The sequence below is a fragment of the Daktulosphaira vitifoliae genome, unplaced genomic scaffold (genome assembly GCF_025091365.1).
Source record: "Daktulosphaira vitifoliae isolate Bord-2020 unplaced genomic scaffold, ASM2509136v1 Scaffold_1, whole genome shotgun sequence".
Taxonomy (NCBI): Eukaryota; Metazoa; Arthropoda; class Insecta; order Hemiptera; family Phylloxeridae; genus Daktulosphaira; species Daktulosphaira vitifoliae.
Genome location: NW_026099572.1, coordinates 36,971,863 through 36,993,300, shown reverse-complemented (window position 1 = coordinate 36,993,300; position 21,438 = coordinate 36,971,863). Strand labels below are relative to the sequence as shown.

The following is a 21,438-nucleotide window of genomic DNA, read 5'->3' as shown; positions in this document are numbered from 1 at the left end:
ATTACATATAAAATAATAATTAAAAGAAAAAAAATTTGTTTTCAAATTATTACTGATTTGATTTTTAATATGTTAAAAATAGTAAGTCCAAATTTTCATTTTTAACCTATTTTTTTGGTTCTTTATAGTTGATGAAAAATTTTTGATAAAGATTTATGAAAGTTTATAGTAAAAAAAATTGAATATGTTACCATAACTTTTAGCTCAATTACAAGTTTGAAATTAACGTCATTAAATAGAAAATTTTATGAGAATTAAAACTATGCTATTTTTAAGCCTAATTATTTAAAACTCATTATTTAATGATGATTATATTTTTTTGCATTTTTATCGTAATAGAGCACTAAAATAGAAATCATAGTAATCATTTCTAAGTAATTTTTGGTATTTAAAAAGATTTAAAAATATCCAGAACTGAATTCATTTTAAGGATTTACATTAACTAAAAAAAAAAAGTTATCATTTTGAATCCCTTGTATGGACAGGTAAAGTGTTAGATTTATAAAAAAACAAAATGACAGGTAAAGAAATGTTAAAAAAAATTATACTGATTTGGTCATTTTTGATAAAGTTATAAGTTTTCTACACTGGACTATAAGGAACTTTCATCAGAAACAAAAATACAATCAACATTTCGCGATGTTTTCAAATGTGCAATTAGACTATTTCTACCACTTTAAAGTTTTAATATTATTAAAAAATAGTATTTACATATAANTAGACTATTTCTACCACTTTAAAGTTTTAATATTATTAAAAAATAGTATTTACATATAAAAAAAAAAATAATTAAGAACAAAAAAAATTGTTTTAAATTAATACTGATTTTGATTATTAATATGTTAAAAATAAGGAAAATGACATATTTAACCTATTTTTTTCATCGTTTAAAGTTTATTGTTGTAAATTTTTACATTAAAAAAAATAATTTATTTTACCATAACTTTTAGCTCAATTGTCAAGTTTGACATTGACATCATTAAATAGAAATTGTTATGACAATTAAAAAAATTGTATCGTTAAGATCAATATGCAGTCAAAAAGTTTTATAATTACTATATATTGTAAATTTATCAGAAAAGCTCAATATTTTTTTGCATTTTTATTATAATAGATAACTTAAATAGAATTAATAGTAATAATTTCCTAGTAAAATACTTAAAATATAGTAAAATAATTTTAATATGAATAAAAAATGTAATTATAATAATAATATATTATACTTATATAATATCTCCATTAAGAATTAAAATAATTTGTATTGACTTATTTCGTCAATATAATTCATAAAAGATCGAATTATACTAAAATCAAATCCTTTGAAAAAAGATTTAATAAAATAAATAAAATCCTTTGTATTCTCAATACTAAATACTTCTACTGTTGTATTAGAGTTGAGGTTGTGTTGCACTAAACGTCGTTGATCCATTAGGTTTGTCGTAAAAAGCTCTTTCCCATCCAATTCTAATGGTGTGTTGGCATTACATTCTAAATCTTTACATAGTCCAAATGCAAACATGTCTAATTGTTGAATTAATTTATTCGTAAATGTATTAAAATAGAATGTAAGATTATCTAAATCAACAGATTTCCCAATCTTAGGCAAATCTCGAACAAATTTCTCAATGTTTGATTTAATGATGGAAATGTATGAAACATTATCGGGATGCAAAATTGTTACAAATTCTTCAAGTATTTCTAACCATTGTACAGTAAAATCTTGAATATACTCAACTTTTTGATGCATTAGATACATGAAATGCTTACGAGTTAACCTCAACATGATAATTTGTAAGAAATCAAAAACGGATGTATAGTACACTTTGAATGGTAATAGATGGTCTTCATTCCATGTAAGTTCATGAAGTTTATTAAAGTAGTATACTATTTTTGAGTCAAATTTTCCCCACATCACTTGGACGTTATACGTAAGCTGCAGATTTTTAATTGTTTCCGAATTTTCTCCTAATTTTCTCAACAATATATTGTGTCTATTAAACATGTCTATATTATTCACTTTAAGATTAGAATATATATGGTTTCTGTCTACCATAAATTCCATTTTATGACAATTTCGTTTAATTAATATGGTGTAACCTTTATGTGATTTTTTAAAATCCTTATCATATATTTTATGATAAATACTTTCTTTTCGACAATTGTTATTAATGATATCTTGTTTATACTTACTTACAATATAGTCACAGGTTTTTAATATGTTTTCAAGTATTAAGGAATTTATTGTCACCTTAGATGTCTTTGAATGTACAAAAACATTAACTTCAACAGTATTCGTATAAGCATTTAATAGCCACAAAGGACCAATTTCGATACCATTAATACCATATATCGAACTTAGTTGTTTACTAACAATATTAGCATACTTAGATGAGTTGAAGGCAGCTTTAGATAATTTTGAGTTATTTGAACACACTTTTATATTTGATATAGATAGTTCCAGATGATTTAAACCACTGTATAAGTATGAACATTTTAAATATCGAAGACTGTCAGCGGGTTCTACATCATACGGATAACCAGTCTCTATTGCATTAGACAATTTAAATGGTTTAACAAAAATATTAATAACTATAATGATTTTAAAAACTGTGTGAAATAACATAACTCAATATAACATAAAATAATTTTAACTATATACTTTTTGTACTAAAGTTAACTTAACTACGTTTAAAACTTATTAAAATATTTAATGTATTAAATAAATTTTTTTATGAAAATAATGTTTATTTAATAATTCTCAAATTTATTGTTGTTTATTCATTTATTTAAAAATAATTTTTAAATAATCATTATTTTAAACGAGCAAATTATTATTTTTTTAAAGTAAATAACATAAATTTTTATAACTACTGTAGTGCTATCAAATCAAAATTTTTTTTTTTAAGTGGTTATAAAAAAAATGGAATATAATTACTTGGCTTGTCTATAATTATGTGTGCAAGATTCTCCAAGTTTGATAAGAAAACATTTTTTCAAAAAATACTAAGAATTTTTTATTTTTGTAGAGAGAAAAAATATTAGGTTCAAAAAAATGTACGATTATATTTAGTTAAATAATTTTTTTTCATAACCGTTCCGCGTCGCTTCGAGATATATGGAGGCCCGTGAACAGCCGTGGCCCTACTATTTGTATATGGTTGTTTAACTGATCAACACCGCCATATGCCACGGTGCAAAATCCAGCAAGTGTCGCACGGCCGACAACGATCAACCGTAAATGATATGTTGAGCATTGTTCACATCGTCGAACTGAAGATGTCCAAGATGTACGCCATCGGCTCCGAACATGTCGCACGACTGGACACAACGAACTGATACGGGACCAGCGCACCGTCGTTATCAACAGTACTATTTTTGGGACGTCCGAGGACCATTCGGGACACTGCGTTGCTGACACCAGCAAAAGTTTTATTTTAAATCAAAATTCTATAGTAATTTCACTGTTGTAGAGTAGCATTCCTTTTTTTTTTAATTATCAATAGTACTTAAAATGAGTATACCAAATTTAAATAATTGTATATGTATTATAATATACGAGGAATTGTATTGGTTTTTATGACGTCACTATTCACAGTTAAGCACTATTTATTGACAATCATGGCTTTATCGACAGATACGCTATAAGTATATCAGTTTACAAGGCAAAATTTTTTGACTTAACATTTAAACCAATCGATAAAACAGAGCCATATGTCGATGAAATTATAGTTAACAATGTACTCTGCGTACCTGTTTATAGCAACGGCATGAAATCAATTAGTTTACTTTTTATTATTATATTTAATTTGTTTTTAACCGTGAAAAATTATATTAAAACAGTGCACTAGAACAACAGCGAAGAGCTGTACAAACTAAAAAGAATTTTTCGTTTCGAATATAATAATTTATTGTGTTAAACAACAGTGAACCACGTCGTTTCGTGTGTTTTCTTATCCGCTCTACCTCATTGTACAGAATGGTTGTTTAACTATCACGCACGCCACATTTTTAAAAGTATAAAACATACTATAATTTTTTCATTTGGGAAGTTAATATTAATATTTTAACAGAATCCTACGTTAAAAAAATTATTGGTTTATATTCGTTTTTTGAACATTATTTTGGAAGTAACTATTGAATATAATGACTTCAGGTGAAATGTTGGTCTGTTTATATTAATCTCTGCGCATATCCTTCGCCCTAGTTTAAAAATGATAATATATTTTTAAATACTGGTGAAAAGTTGTAATCAATCAGTCATTTCATTTTTTTAGGCTAGTTAAACATATAATGTTCACATTAAATTAGCTATAAAGTTTTCTTATTAATTAAGTATTACTTATTTTTAAATGGAAATGAAATTTAAATGTTTTACAACTTTTATTAGATTCATGTAGTAATAATTTTCTTTTAATTTTGGTTTAGATAAAAACTATTGAACTAATACAATATGTGTCTAACATTTCAATCAAACGTTAAAATAGTTGATTATTTTAAGAGAAAAAAATAATATAAAATTGCATAAAAATTTTACATTTACCCCAAACTTCTGGGGTAAACGAAAATAATTATTTCCAACAGCGAGTGTTATATTGAGCAAACATAATGGGCAAATGAAATTGTTCTGTTACAGCTATCATTATATTATTTCATATATTCGATGCCTACAAATTTCCATTTGTCCCAAATAGTATATTGTGTATGGGGTAAATGAAAATTAAAGTATAGTTTATAATGTTATAAGCCTGGGGCAAATGAAAATTTGTTTGAATTATATATTACAATTAAATTAGTCAAATAATTAGGTAATCTTTATTATTTTAACATAATTTAGTACAGTTTAATACTTACTTACTATTTCATAAATTTTCAAAATATATTAACAGTCTTTTGTTTTCATATAATAGTGATAACAATAATTTAACATAAAAAATAACAACGTAAAGTAAAAATTCTAAACAAAATAACAAACTAACAAAATATTTAGTTTTAAAATATATCACATAAATTAATGTATGAATAAGTAGATAACATAGTGTCTAAACTGATTATTTTTCATCGACATTTATGTATCCTGGAAATGTGAATATCGTTTTTCTGTTCTTCTTATGTTCAGTTGGTATTAGATATATTGCAAGAATCATCTATACTGTAATGTCTGACAAGGCATTTTCAACAATATAAAAATCAGTTCCAAATTCATTTTTTTTTTTTTTAATCCTCGGACTAAAATATCCCCATCATCTTCATCTACGCGTTTAACTAAACATACATACTTAAAATGTTGTTTCTTACGGTTCCCTCCAATAAAATCTATTAAAAGAAATACTCCAGGTTTTATTTGAGACCAAATTGGTGTATTGTATAAAACTTCTTCAATACTTAAATCTAATGAATTGTCATTACAATCATCATCTGATGAATGATAAACTACATAATAAATATTATCAATTGATTGTTCCAACACAATATTTTGTACATCTTTAATAGCTTTCTTATGTCTCCCAAGTTTACTAGGATATTTGATTTTTCTTTGAGATTGCTTCCTCCAATTATTTTAACACATTTTTATTTGTTAAAACTTCACCATACTCTGTTTCTCTAAGACTTGGAACTCGGTCTTTTGTAACACAAATTGTATTAATTGAATTGAAAAAATAGATATTATATCTTTTGGGCTTACTGAGATATTATTACTTGATGTTGGAAAAATTTAGTCCATAAAAGTGTTTGACGTTGAAGGTTCTAACGAAATTTGATTTTCTACAACTGTTAATATGTTTTTTTGATATAATTACGCACTCTGAAGTTGAAAAAAAATAATAATAAAGATCGTAATATTTCAAATTATATTTGTTCTTAATATTTCCATTTACCCCAATTGATTTTTATTTTGTATTTTACAAAAAAAATATAATTCCATAGACAAAGTGATATTAAACTAGTTTTAGAGCCTTATAGTAAATAAGTAAATATGAAATGACAATTTAGTTCAAACTGTACTGTTCTACTTATGTTTTTGATGAAGATGCCCTTCTCAAAAGCCGTTGAGCAGAAAATATAATCTAAAATAATCATAAACACTTTTTCGAGTGATAACAATTTATACATATCCTCAAATTTTCCATATTTTTATCATTGCACACTATTATACTTTATGTGTACTGTGGTTATAATGATACCAAATTCTATAATCACTAATAATTTATTTTAAATAATATTTTTTTCTTTTTGTCCCAATTTCCATTTACGCCACTTGACCCTATACAGGGTGATTTTTTTATCATAACCCACTCAATTACTTACAGAATAATAAAAATTAAAAAATTTTTTTTTTTTATTATCTTTAGTTACACATTATTCTTGAATTATTAACTATGTTATACTTTTTATGTTCATCCCTTATGCCTGGTAAAGATATCAGCTTTGTTTTTTTAAATGGTTACACATATTTATANCAACTTTGTTTTTTTAAATGGTAACACATATTTTTAATTTAATAAAATGTTTGAGTTTTTAATTTAATAGTAAATGGCATTTGAATTTTTAATGTAACTTAATTCGTTTATTAGATATAATCATTTAAAGTTACAAATTTTTTAGTATATATACAGATATAATACACAAGGGATTACAAATATAGGTAGCTAATTGATTTTTTATGACATCAATATTAGCAGGTACACAGCATTGTTATTATCAATGATAGTAAGGTATATTGTTGTGAGTTTATAAATACACTAACTGACAATACAGAAAGTATATCTATTGATAATCATAATTGATAATAAACAATCCGTGACTGAGACAGCAATGTCATAAAAATCCAATTAACTACCTGTATTTACAATCCCATGTGTATTATACATGTATATTAACTCAAAATTTTGAAACTTTAAATGTTTATATCTAATAAGCTAATAAAGTTATATTAAAAATTCAAATGCCATTTATTAATGAATTAAATACTCAAACATTTTATTAAATTAAAAATATGTGTTACCATTGAAAAAAACAAAGTTGACATCTTTACCAGGCATAAGGGATGAACTTAAAAAGTATTACATAGTTAATAATTCAAGCATAATGTGTAACTAAAGATAATAATAAAAAAAAAATTTTTAATTATTATTATTCTGTAAGTAATTAAGTGGGTTATGATAAAAAAATCACCCTGTATATATATATATATATATTTATATATGTTTCAAAGACCAATTGACTATAATATACCATTTTTATTTTATTATAAAGTGTGAGCCTTCAAATATTGTTTACCCCAGCTTCCCAAATGTCTAAATCTGGCACTGTTTACTAAGATTTTAAGATTAAATCAATTGACGTAATTAACCTGAAGTATTGTAGGTTGGTTCTTAAACTTATTGAAAATGGTTTAAGAAATAACTTTAGTACTTAATATTTATTACTGGTTTATTGTTATTGACATAGATGAATCGTAATAATTATCTATACAATTAATAGTATGGCGACTAGACTACGACTGATTGTTATATAAAATATTTGACTCGAATATGCACAAGTCGAGTGGTCAGCTATGTGCTGAATCAGCACGACTTGTGCAATAGTTCACAATCACGTGTGTGTGCGCCATGAGTGCTACTGGAAATTACATATCTCCATTTTTCATCTATCCTAAGGTGAGAATAAATTCAAGATTTTTAGAAGTTGCGCCCCTTTGAGCTCAGTAGCAGTACCATAATTTAAAGATGGATGACAGCTACCAATTTTGTTAACCATTTGCATCAAATGCTCGGCCAAGTATTACATATCCACTTTTTCTTCTCATGGACAACCATTCCTCTCATGTAATCATTGAAGATATTCAATTTTTGTAAGGAAAATGGAATTATTAAGTTCGGATTACCACCTCATACTAGCCACCGATAACAACACCTAGATGTGGGTTTTTATGGCCCTTTAAAAACGAAAGTTTTGTTTTTGATACTTGATATGTTTTATGTTGATAAAAAGTTATTAAAGTTATTTTTATGATTAATACTTGTATTTTATATTATATTTATAACTTTATTTAATCTCAAGTATTGTTCGTCCTCTTCATGAACTCTCGAAGTTTATTTTATACAAAAAAAAAAAACAACGTACAAAAAAAATCAAATTGACAGTAGTCTACAGAATCCAGGCGGTGGTAATCTTAACGTTTTTAGCTTCGATGCGAAGCGGAGAAGGTATTAATTTTTATGATGTGTTTTTTTTTTATGTCTGTTACCACTTTTTCTCTGCTCTCACTGGACCGATTTCTTTCAAAAATACGTCAAAAGATCACAAATCATATCTAGTTGAAGACATTACCCTTAAGAATTGAAAAAAATTCCCTCGTCCCCTGCAAATGCGGGAAATATACAAAAAACTTACAAATTTAAAAATCGCTAACTTTCGAAATTTTTTCACTTTTTTTTCTTAAAACGTCCATATCTTTTTGAAAAATCAACAAATCAAAATTTTAGATATTTACTTTTCATTTGATATCATATTTTGAAAATCTATCACTTAACCTGCTCATTAAGGGGGATTTAAAATAGCAACTTTTTTACAAAAATTAACTTTTTCAACTTAATTTTTGAAAATGTTCCGGAAATACTGCGTCCTTCAAACATATATCAAATTAAAGTTAATTTTATGTACATAAAATCGATATTAGCAGGTACACAGAATTGTTATATAAAAAGTATTACATAGTTAAAAATTTAAGAATAATGTGTAACTAAAGATAATAAAAAAAAAATGTTTAAATTATTATTATTCTGCAAGTAATTGAGTGGGTTATGATAAAAAAATCACCCTATATATGTGAATAGCAGTGTCCAAACTATGAACCCGCATTTTGTCTCTAATAATAGTAATGATTGGTCTTCCCCCAATGGTTCGTTTCTCGAATACATGTCCACTAACTCCTATGCTCAAACTGCTGAGAAATCCTGGATCACTTCTTTGGCTAATCAACTCTCTTCAGCTGTATACAATAATCCTTCCTCAGTAATTTGGCTACATTCATTACCCCATTAAAAAACATTAATTCTAGTTCTAGAACTCACGATAATAAAAATTTACGAAAATACTATCACAGACGAATCAAATGAAAGAAAATATGTATTAATAGTAATGAAATTTAATATGTATGATTTTAAGATTAAAAAAAAAGTTATTATTAATATGATAAACTATTTAACTAATTACTTAATGTCAATAAATTTTTTTAAATTTAAAATGGCTACCGAATGCTATTTTCGTTTGAAAATTCTCAATTTTATTTTTTATATTTTTAACTTTATAATGCTATAACATATTGAAAAGTGTATGGATCAACATAATATTTTTATTAGAAATAATATTTTTTAATAATCCCTTTTTAATTCGACATACTTTATCTTAATCAGGAAATTAATAATGAACTAGCAGATCATGTAGCTTTTGGAATAATCCACCAATTTTTTAAAATTAAACACTATCTAAAGATTTGCATCGAAGCGTTTTTTTTTTGATAGTGATTTTAATCACTGTCAGATATCATTATACATGATCCAACTATTTGGCACAGTGGTGACGTGACCATTGTGCCGCGACCCCCCTGTGCTGGGGTTTTTTTTAATTAAGCTTTTTTAAAGGATTGATTTAAATGCTATCAGTATGAGCTGTACCTATCTGTGTTATATAACCATTCAACGTATAAAAATGTAATTAATTTAAAGAGGACTTGTCAACTACAACAAATTAATTATTGAATCAATAGTCATAAAAATTTTCAGTCACATTGTTCAATCCTGTATAAGACAGAAGGAAAAACTTTTAAATTAACATTTTTATTATAATAAAACATTTATTATTATACTTATATAATATCTACATTAAGAATTAAAATAATTTGTATTGACTTATTTCGTCAATATAATTCATGAAAGATCGAATAATATTAAAATCAAATCCATTAAAAATGGTTTTAATAAATTTAATATACTCTTTTGTATTTTCAATACTAAATACTTCAACTGTTGTATTAGATTTAAGGTTGTGTTGCATGAAACGTCGTTGATCATTTTGGTTTATTGTAAAAAGCTCTTTCCCATTCAATTCTATTGGTGTATTGGCATAACATTCTAAATCTTTACAAAGCCCGAATGCAATCATGTCTAATTGTTGAATTAATGTATTCGTAAAATTATTAAAATAGAATGTAAGATTATCTAAATCAACAGATGTTCCTATCTTAGGCAAATCTCGAACAAAGTAGTCAATGTTTGATTTAATGGTAAAAATGTATGAAACATTATCGGGATGCAACAAACTTACAAATTCTTCAAGTATTTCTAACCATTGTACAGTAAAATCTTGAATATACTCAACTTTTTGATGCATTAGATACATGAAATGCTTACGAGTTAACCTCAACATGATAATTTGTAAGAAATCAAAAACGGATGTATAGTACACTTTGAATGGTAATAGATGGTCTTCAGTCCAAGTAAATTCTTGAATTTTGTTATAGTAGTGTACTATTTTTGAGTCAGATTTTTCCCACAACACTTGGACGTTATACGTAAGCTGCAGATTTTTAATTGTTTCCGAATTTTCTCCTAATTTTCTAAACAATATATTGTGACTATTAAACATGTCTATATTATCCACTTTAAGATTAGTATACATATGGTTTCTGTCTACCATAAATTCCATTTTATCACAATTTCGTTTAATTAATATGGAGTACTCTACATGTGATTTTTCAAAATCCTTACATTTGTTATGATAAATACTTTCTTTTGGACAGTTGTTAATAATGATATCTTGTTTATACTTACTTACAATATAATCACAGGTTTTTAATATGTTTTCAAGTATTATGTAATTTATTGTCAATTTAGGTATCTTAGGATGATTTACATAAGTACGAACAGTTTTCGTATAAGCATTTAATAGCCACAAAGAACCAATTTCGATACCATTAATACCATAAATCGAACTTAGTTGTTTACTAACAACATTAGCATACTTAGATGAGTTGAAGACAGCTGTAGGTAATTTTAAGTTATTTGAATACATTTTTATATTTAATATAGATAGTTCCAGATGATTTAAACCACTGTATAAGTATGAACATTTTAAATATCGAAGTCTGTCAGCGGGTTTTACATCATACGGATAACCAGTCTCTATTGCATTAGACAATTTAAATGGTTTAACAAAGATATTAATAATTATAATGATTTTAAAAACTGTGTGAAATAACATAACTTAATTATATTAAAATGATATTTAGTTAAATAATAATTTTGACTATATACTTTATACTAAAGTTCACTTAACGACATTAAAGACTTATTAAAATAGTTAATGTATTAAATACAATTTTTTTATGAAAATAATGTTTTATGAAAAAGAAAGAATGTTTATTTAATAATTCTTAAATTTATTGTTGTTTATTTATTTATTTAAAAATAATTTTTAAATAATCATTATTTTAAACTAAGCAAATTGTTATTTTTTTAAAGTAAATAACATAATTTTTAAAACTACTGTAGGGCTGTCAAATCAAATTTTATTATTTTTTTAAGTGTTTATAAAAAAAATCGAATATATTTTACTTGGGCTGTCTATAATTATGTGTGCAAGATTCTCCAAGTTTGATAAGACAAAAATTTTCTCAAAAACTGCTAAGAATTTTTTATTTTTGTAGAGAGAAAAAATATTGGGTCCAAAAAAATTTACGATAATACTTAGTTTAATAATTTTTTTCCATAACCGTTCCGCGTCGCTTCGAGATACACAGAGGCCCGTGAACCGCGTCTCCTTTAACAGCCATCGCCTACTATGGGTATATGGTAGTTTAACCCTTAAACAGTCGCGTGGGGGTCTAGCATTGCCCCACATAAATAAAAACTATTGTATTATATTGCATAAAAGGTGTACATTGATATAAATTTAGAAGATGCTTTTTATAGTAATATTGAATCGATTTTCATAAATAAATACCTTCGAGAAAAAAATGTATGACTTAAAAAAGTCATCAAAATTAAAATGGGTATATTTACCCCCACGCGACTTATTTTTTATGTTCAAAATATCGTTTTATCGTAAATGCAATGTTATAATTGATATAATATTGTGGAATTGGAATTTTGTGGATATGCTATCGATTGTAAAATTAAGTTTTGAAAATAAATTATCTATTGAGAATTTCCACTACTCGATGATACGGAACAAATAAGAACAAAACATGTAATAAATACATCACGTCGCAATGTGGATACATTGATTATCGGTAATCGATGTACTACTATGAACGAATAAGTGTATATACTCGTATCATAATAATTAAATGTATTGTAATATTAATAATAAAAATATTCAATTTAGAAAAATTATTATATTAATGTAAATACACATAAAACTAATAAATATAAGCCATGTTTGAGCTCATAGAAGTTTTAGTTTTAGTTACTATCGAGGTGGACATAATGTCCATGCACTAAGACCTGTTGGACCATTGTGCGCATCTCATACCGAATTGTCTTGATTCGGTTTACCCATCTAAGTGTTATCACCAAAGTGTTAATACATTACCAACCATAAAGTCACCTCTAAAGATACCAAAGAGTCCTGTCTTTCTGGCGAAATTAAGTATCTCTCTGGGTTTTAGATTTTTAATATCTTCTTCTTCAGGAAAAGGTTTATTCAATTAGTTTGATCTTAGTGTGGACAAGGCTTCACATTCGCACATGATGTGAAATGAGTCTTCCTCTTCTACTCCACACTTCCTGCACAATGGTGATTCCGATACCCCCATTGCGTTAAGATGTTTAAGCAGGTGACCATGTCCTGTCAGTAGACCAGTCAGGGTGCTTATTTGATGTTTAGTCATACTATTAAGATCACCCAACAGTAGACCAGGGGTCTTGATAAACATTTTAGATTGTCTAGGTACTACCAAGTACTTCCAGATTTTCCTGTGTTGTCCTCTGCACCAATTCTTGGGTAGCGCTTTGAGCGATTGCTCAATGAGTCCTACCACTGGTTCTGGTCCAACATAGGTGTTATCTGCTCATTTCCTGGCTAGAATGTCAGCATTCTCATTTACAGTGACACCGTTGTGTCCCGGTACCCATGCTAGTGTAACTTTGTTGAACCTCGATAGTAATCTAAAGTTTCCCTGCATTCGAGGATTTTTTTATAATTTCTCTGTTAAATTTACAATACCAATTTATTGAAAATCAATTTTATACTAAATTTAATTACTATAATAAGTATTTATTCATACACTGTATCATATTTACAAATCAAGGAACTACTAATCAAAATAAAATTAAGAAAATCAAGTTGATTAAAATTTTTTTTGGATTAATCCACCAATTTCTTAAAATTATACACTTAGTACAGATTTGCTTCGATACTTATAATAGTAATTTTAATTAATGTCAATCAACTCGTTTTTTTGTTTGTTATTTTATTGCAACATTGTCCCAAATATTCATAATTTTTATTCCAAGTAATAATTTGGCACATAAAAACAACAGTAGGAGAATCTCAAGGAAGGCATATAGGTTAAGTTTAGAAGTAAAAATATAAAAGTTAGACACGTGTTTTGCAACATTAATAAATATTTATTATTCTTTAAATTTGTTTTGCTGATTTCAAATCTGCCATTAGAAATTATCTATCATGTTTAGTTTATGAGATATTAAAATTTGTAAAAACAGTGAAATTACAAATTAAAAAAAAACACATCATAGTAAAATTATTAGCTTACAAATAGATATCATCTATTCTTGTCCCAACTATGCCACGTCACCACTGTATTACCATAAAATAATTTTTTTTTCTCAAAGTATAAAAAAGTTTAAAAATAACAAATATTATTATATTATTTAATCAATGGTAACATTAAACAAGCTTTAAGATTTCTTTTAATATTTTGTAAATAATTTAGTGGGTTATGATAAATGGATTGCCTTGTCTTAGAAAACCTTATTATATGCATAAAATTAAATGATATTTTAAAATAATTATCATCGTTAAGTCTACTGCGAAATTAATTTTATATATAGAACTTATTATTTAGGTCTATAATATTATTCCTAATTTTATAACAGAAAAATATAATTTTTCATTAACAAATAAATAAATCATAAACAATATTGACTCACAATGTACTTGAAAAAATGTTTGTTTAATAAACAAAATTTGACTATTTACACAATTTTTGAAATATAACCTTCGTATGTCTTTTTCAGTTAAACTTTTTTTAATTAAAGATTAATTTGCCTTTTTTTATCTTACTTTATTTTAATTTTATTTTAAATTATTAGCTGGTATATTTTAAACAAGCAAGAGCTCTGATAAGGGGAGTTATGTAACAATAAACAGGCATTATTTATTTAATTACCACGGAAACAAATTTCAAATTAAAAAAACCCAGCACAGGGCGGTCGCAGCACATTGGTAACATGGCATAGTTGGATCAAGTATAATGATATCTGACAGTGATTAACATCACTATAAAAAAAAAAACGCTTTGATGCAAATATTTAGATAGTGTTTAATTTTAAACAATTGGTGGATTATTCCAAAAGCTACATGATCTGCTATTTCCTTATTAATATCCTGATTAAGATAAAGTATATCGAATTAAAAAGGGATTATTAAAAAATATTATTTCTCATAAAAAAATTGTGTTGATCCATACACTTTTCAATATGTTATAGCATTATAAAGTTAAAAGTGTGAAAAATAAAATCGAGAATTTTCATACGAAAATAGCATATTTTTGCATATGGTAGTCATTTTCACCATGAAGACAATTCCAGAGATCAATTTTTTTTTTTTAAATTAAAATATATTACATTAGCTTTAATTTAAGATATATATAAAAGTGTCAGACTTTCAGGAACACTTTCAAAATTTAAGTTGAATAAGTAAATTTTTTGTGAAAAAGTTGTCATATTAAATCCCCCCCTGTGGACAGATAAAGGGTCAGATATGAAAAAATAATATACTAAATGATAGGTAAAGACATCATGCATCTATAAAAAAAATAATTATATTGATCCATACATCTTTCAAATAGTTATAGCATTATAAAGTTAAAAATAAAAAAAAGAATTTTTTTACAAATATTGTATTTTTTTTATTAACTTTGTAGTCTGTTTTCACCATGAAGATAAAATAAAGTCCGAAATTTTTTTTTACCATAATAAAGTATATTACATTAACTTTAATTTAAGATATATATAAAAGTGTCAGTCTTTCCGGAACACTTTCAAAAGTTAAGTTGAAAAAGTTCTACTTTCTACATGCATTTTTTAGATTTGAACCCCCTCAAATATAGGCAAATAGTCCGATAAATACTACTTCTCATGAAAAATTGTATTGATCTATACATTTTTCAAATAGTTATAGCATAATAAAATTAAAAATGTAAATTACAAAGTCGAAAATTTTCATACAAAAATAGCATTCGGTATCCTATTTCACCGTGAAGATAAAATAAAGTCCGAAATTTTTTTTTTTTCATAATAAAATACATTATATTAGCTTTAATTTAAAATATATATAAAAGGTTTCAGACTTTCTGGAACACTTTCAAAAGTTAAGTTGAAAAAGTTAATTTTTTGTAAAAAAAATGTCATTTTAAATCCCCCCTGTGGGCAAGTAAAGGGTCACGTATAAAAAAAAAATATACCAAATGAAAGGTAATAATATCATGCATCTATATAAAAAAAATTATATTGATTTGGTTATTTTTAAAATAGTTATAGCAATTTTAAGTATAAAAAATTGAAAATATTTCGAAAAATAGCGTTTTTTAAATTTGTAATTTGGAGGTTTCCTCCATTAACAGGGAACCAGGTAATTTTTTTTTAATTTTATGAGGTTAATGACTTCGACTAGATACGATTTATGATCTTTTGACGTATTATAGAAAAGAAATCGGTTCGGTGAGAGCTGAGAAAAAATGGTAAAAAAAAAAAACACATCTTAGTAAAACCAATACCTTCTCAGCTTCGCATCGAAGCTAAAATAAAATGTAAAATTTTATAGAAAACCAAAAAAAGAGTAGTTTTGTAGTACAATTTCATAAAAATGCGACTGTTATGTAATTCACTATAACATCAATCAATATTATCTAAAATTATATTTATGTTTAAGTTTTATGTGTGCGAGAGATTTTTCAGTTTTTGAAGACGTATTTTTGTTATAATGAATAACAACACCAATTAAAAGAAAAATTATATCGTTTTCAAATGTTGTATATAAATAAACATATGTTAGGAAAACATTAGCCGAAAGCTCTCTCTGTAATCTGCCTACATAAATAAGTTGAAAAATATAATAAAATTTTAATCACAAAAATATTTTACAATTGTAATTAATTAACGTTTAAATGCTGAATAACTCAATGATCAATTTAAACGTAAAATAAAACATTGTGTATTTGTTAACTAATGGATTTGAAAATAAAAGTATTAAGTATTCATAAAATTAGGTGTGAATTGAACAATTTATTTTTACACGTTGCTGTCAATATTTTTCTAAAATTTCTATTTATTTAGTACAAGTGACTAAATAAAAACTGTAATATCATTTTCCTTATTTTTATGGTTCAAAATTAAAAAATAATTATTTATAATATTTATAATTTAAACATGTTTTGTTGTGGTATGAAAAAATATTATATTTTGATGTCTATTATATCTTCTATTAATTTATCCATTTTTAATGATTAACTTTTTCTAATTTTCAAAATTATTTTAGAAATATATTTGATGCATTATATTTATTTTGAATTCGTATATTTAATGAATAGCTCATTTTTAGCTTCGATGCGATGTTGAGTGTTTTTTTTTTGTGTCTGTTACCACTTTTTCTCAGCTCTCACTGAAAGGATTTCTTTCAACGATACGTCAAAAGATCACAAATGGTATCTAGTCGAAGACATTACCCTCAAAAATTGAAAAAATGTCCCTCGTTCCCCGTAAATGGGGGAAACCTCCAAAAAAATTACAAATTTAAAAATCGCTAATTTTCGAAATTTTAAAAATTTCTTTTACTAAAAACTGCGATAAAATTTTCAAAAATGAACATATCAATATAATTTTTTTTTTATAGATGCTTGATAACTCTATTTATCATTTGGTATATCTTTTTGGGGGATTTAAAATGACAACTTTTTCACAAAAAATTAACTTTTTCAACTTAACTTTTGAAAATGTTCCGGAAGGTCTGACACTTTTATATATATCTTAAATTAAAGCTAATGTAATATACTTTAATTTGAAAAAACGATTTGACCTCTGGACTTATCTTCATGACAAAATTAAATAAAGATCATTAAAAGAAGAAACTAATTTAGAAACTAAAAATTATATGAGAGACAAAATGTATTTTTGAAATATTAGTGTGGTTTATTGAAAAATAGAGTGAGCTTTCTATAACTCATATTTTTTAATATTATAGATTATTAATATTAAGACATTAGCCTCAAAAATTGAAAAAAATTCCCTCGTTCCTCGTAAATGGGGAAAACCTCCAAAAAAATTACAAATTTAAAAATTGCTAATTTTCTAAAATTTTTCAATTTTTTTACTACAATACCAAATGATAGGTTTTATCTTATCATTTTTTCAATTTTTGTATTATGAATATATATCTATCACGACCTTAATGTACTCTGCGTACCTGTTTATAGCAACGACAGTTTTCTTTTAGCTTCGATGCGAAGCTGAGAAGGTATTGGTTTTACTATGATGTCTTTTTTTTTTTTGGTGTCTGTTTGCACTTTTTAAATGGGGGAAACCTCCAAAAAAATTACAAATTTTCGAAATTTTTTCAATTTTTTTTACTAAAAACTGCCGTAACTTTTTCAAAAATTAACATATCAACATAATTTTTTTTTTTATATAGATGCTTGATGTCTTTACCTATCATTTGGTATTTTTTTTTTGTAAATTTGACCCTTAATCTGCCCACAGGGGGGGATTTAAAATGACAATTTTTTCACAAAAAATTAACTTTTTCTACTTAACTTTTGAAAATGTTCCGGAAGGTCTGACACTTTTATATATATCTTAAATTAAAGCTAATGTAATGCACTTTAATTTGAAAAAAAAAAAATTGACCTCTGGACTGGTCTTCATAGTGAAAACGGCTACCGAATGCAATTTTTGTGTGAAAATTCTCGATTTTATTTTTCACACTTTTAACTTTATAATGCTATAACTTATTGAAAAGTGTATGGATCAGCATAATTTTTTTATGAGAAATAATATTTTTTAAAAATCCCTTTTTTATTTGACATACTTTATCTTAAATAGGATATTAATAAGAAAATAGACAACAAAGTTAATAAAAAATTACGATTTTTGTTAAATAATTTTTTTTTATATTTTTGACTTAATAATGCTATAACTTTTTTTTAATAGATGCTTGATGTCTTTACTTATCATTTGGTATATTTTTTTAATTTTTTTAATTATTATTAACATACTAAGTTGCGCTAAGAAAGTAAGTTTATTTATAGAATGTGTCTAATATAATAATACGGATTTTTTTTTTTCTTATGTGATCATAAGTGCGTTCAAAAGAAATAAGAGCAACTTTGAATTATGTATTTTTGTTGATTTTTCACGTGAAGTTATTTATTATTATTATTATTGTTTTTTTTTCTCTATTTATTAATTTTAATTGACCGTGATTTGGTGTTAATAGCGCGGCAATAGTAAGCTCGTTTATTCTGGTTTGTTATTTTTGTATTTCCTATTAAAGGTTAATTAAATTTTTTTGTTATTATTATGGCGGATGTGAATAAAAACAGATCGGAACGCGAAATGCGAAATTTGATTAGATTTCGAACGACCGCGATTTTAGCGAGGGATACTGTGGTCGTTCGAATCCGATCCATCGTCGACATGTCTGCGGCTTTGGATACTCAAACAACACTTGTGTCGCGTTTTTTCGTTGCTGCTAATGATCTGAAAACATTATGGGAGAGCTTTCTTGTGGCGAATTAAGAAGTATTGGATGCGATGCTAGATTTAGACTGTACGAATGAATTTTCTATAACTCTTGAGTCGGAGGTTCGTCAATTATATGTTATCACGGTCAGTGTTGTCGAACAATATAAACCATCAGATGCCATCGAACAAGAAAAAATTAATGGTTCTACTAATTTAAATGATTCACAACGGTCTAACCTGATTTAACTTGATTCACATATGTCTGATAGCCACGTGCCGCCTACGGGGCATTCAGATAATGTAGTTTCTCAGCCTATTACCACTGCACCGACTAGCACTGGTGGTCCTAATCTATCCATATGCAACAATAATATCGGATCACGCGATATTAAATCGTATAGTCAGGTTCCACTCGGATCGCGGTTACCGGAAATTCCATTGCCGTATTTTAATGGTGACATTCTTGGGTGGCCGGTTCCATTNATCGCCGCTCTGCCGGACCGGTCCAATAACCAGCCGGCAGAGTCCCGGACCGATCCGGCATGCGGGTCCGAGACGATGCACACGTCGGTGCCCATCTCGTACGCCGCCCGCCGGACCAGATCCTGAGCGGCCCGACAGTGGTTGAGATTCGTTTGAAGGAATCTCATCCACTAGCGGGCTGCGCACCGGGAGATCCCTCGGCTTTTCCCCCTTTCTTCTTCACGGGGGGAGCCTTCTTTCCAGGCCCCCCCTTTGTCTTCGTGGCCTTTGAGGCCGACCCCGCACCCGGACAGTCCTTGGCCTGGTGCCCCTCCTTTTTACAGGAGAAGCACCCCTTGGACCTGTCCGGTCCCTTGCAGGTCTGAGCCACGTGCCCGTGCTCCAGGCACCTGTAGCACCTCGGACCCTTGTCGCCAAGGATCCTCAGCCTACAGGTGACCCATCCCACACGGATACGAGCGAGACCTGCGAGGCGAGGGGCCAGCCTTGCCGGAACCTCCACCCTGGCGTATCGCCCTTTGCCGCCGGAGTTCTCTCGGACCACAACGGGTCCGATTTCCGGCGGCGATTTGTCCTCCGGACGGCGGAGGGCGTCTAGCAGTGCGCTCTGCACGTCGCCCCCCTCCGTCCATTCCTCCACGTCAAGGAGCATGACGGGCACCGTCAACACCGGACGGTGGACGCGCACGTCATGCTCCTTCAGAGCGCCCTTCAGGCTGTCTGCTAGGCTGTCAGCCTGGGCGCCCGAACCCCGTACCTCCAGGAGTACGGCCCCCGTGCGAGTCCGCCTGGTGCCCGCCAGCTGAACCCCGAGGGCCTTGAGGTCAACGGCAGCCATCGCAGTCTTTATGACCGCGGCGTACCGTTGACCCTCTTTCAGCGGCCCGATCACCACCGCCTCCGTCTTCGGGACTTTGGCCCGGAGCTGGGCGGCAGTCGGGCCTCGCGACGGTGGCGGCGGACTCGGCCTGGGCCCGCTGGGGACCTCCGCCTTGGTAGCTGCCGTCGGCCGCTCCACCTTTCTGGCCCCTTTTCGCTTTACTACCTCTGTCCACGAGGTGGCTGGGGGAGGGGTTGGAGCGGCGGCAGGTGCGCTTGGAGACAGAAGGGGAGCTGCACCGCTGAGTGGCAGGTGCGCTGTGATGTCCGCGGTAGGACACGCAGCGTCTTTCCTCTTCCCCTTCTTCTTCTTCCTCCGCTTCTTGGCGGCGGCGATGGCAAGTGGAAGCGCACCCGCTGCTACCTCACCGCCATGTATGGGGGACNTACCTCACCGCCATGTAGGGGGGACGCTGCGTCCCCGATGGGCCTAGATGGTGGGCCATAAGTGTCCCACCAGTACTCTGTCTGGGACGCACAGTCCTGGACGCACTTGGGGCTCTCCGACATTAGTTCAGGCGATCTCCTCCCAGGCGAGCTGGTGAGGTGAAAATCAGCCAAGGCCCTTATGGTTTCAATAAGGGCCGTGACCATCTTCACCACTCGCCTGTGAGGGCTATAGACCTCTAGCACGTCGGAGAGCTGTCCCGCCTGCTCCCTGGCGAGGTCTAGCCCAGCCGACAACACCTCGTCGGCCCGACCGATCACCCTCTTTGGTGTCCCGTCAGCGTTGAAGAGATCAACTGCAGTCAGGGGCACCAACTTAGGCTTTTTGGCCAAGACCGGCAGAGGAGTCGCCGGCATAGGCACAATCGCACCGGGCGGGGTATCCTCCAATGTGATAGTGGGTGGGCTGATCGTTGGGGAGATCTCCTTGCGCTTGGGACGCAAGAAATCGTCCTCCCCCAGCTCAGCCGCCACCACTTCATTGACTCCCACAATGGTTGAACCCGAAGTTCCTATCATCGGCGAACCGGCCCTAGACGCGCTCCGCAATCTCTCCAATATGGAGGGTTTTGGAGACGCATCCAGGGAGATAGCCGTCGTCAAGTCCGTGTAATCCGTGCAATCCGTTGCCAATATCCTCCCGGCT

General features: G+C 29.4%; 1 protein-coding gene across 1 annotated transcript in view; it reads right to left on the bottom strand.

The window, feature by feature from the left end:
- LOC126904062 (uncharacterized) overlaps positions 1-11,263 on the bottom strand; it is a 28,426-nt gene extending 17,163 nt beyond the window's left edge. The window contains exon 1 of the mRNA XM_050682713.1: positions 10,974-11,263. Coding sequence (XP_050538670.1) covers positions 10,974-11,262 — 289 coding nt within the window. The 5' untranslated portion in view covers position 11,263. The remainder of the gene's footprint in view (positions 1-10,973) is intronic.
- Positions 11,264-21,438: the final 10,175 nt, after the last annotated feature.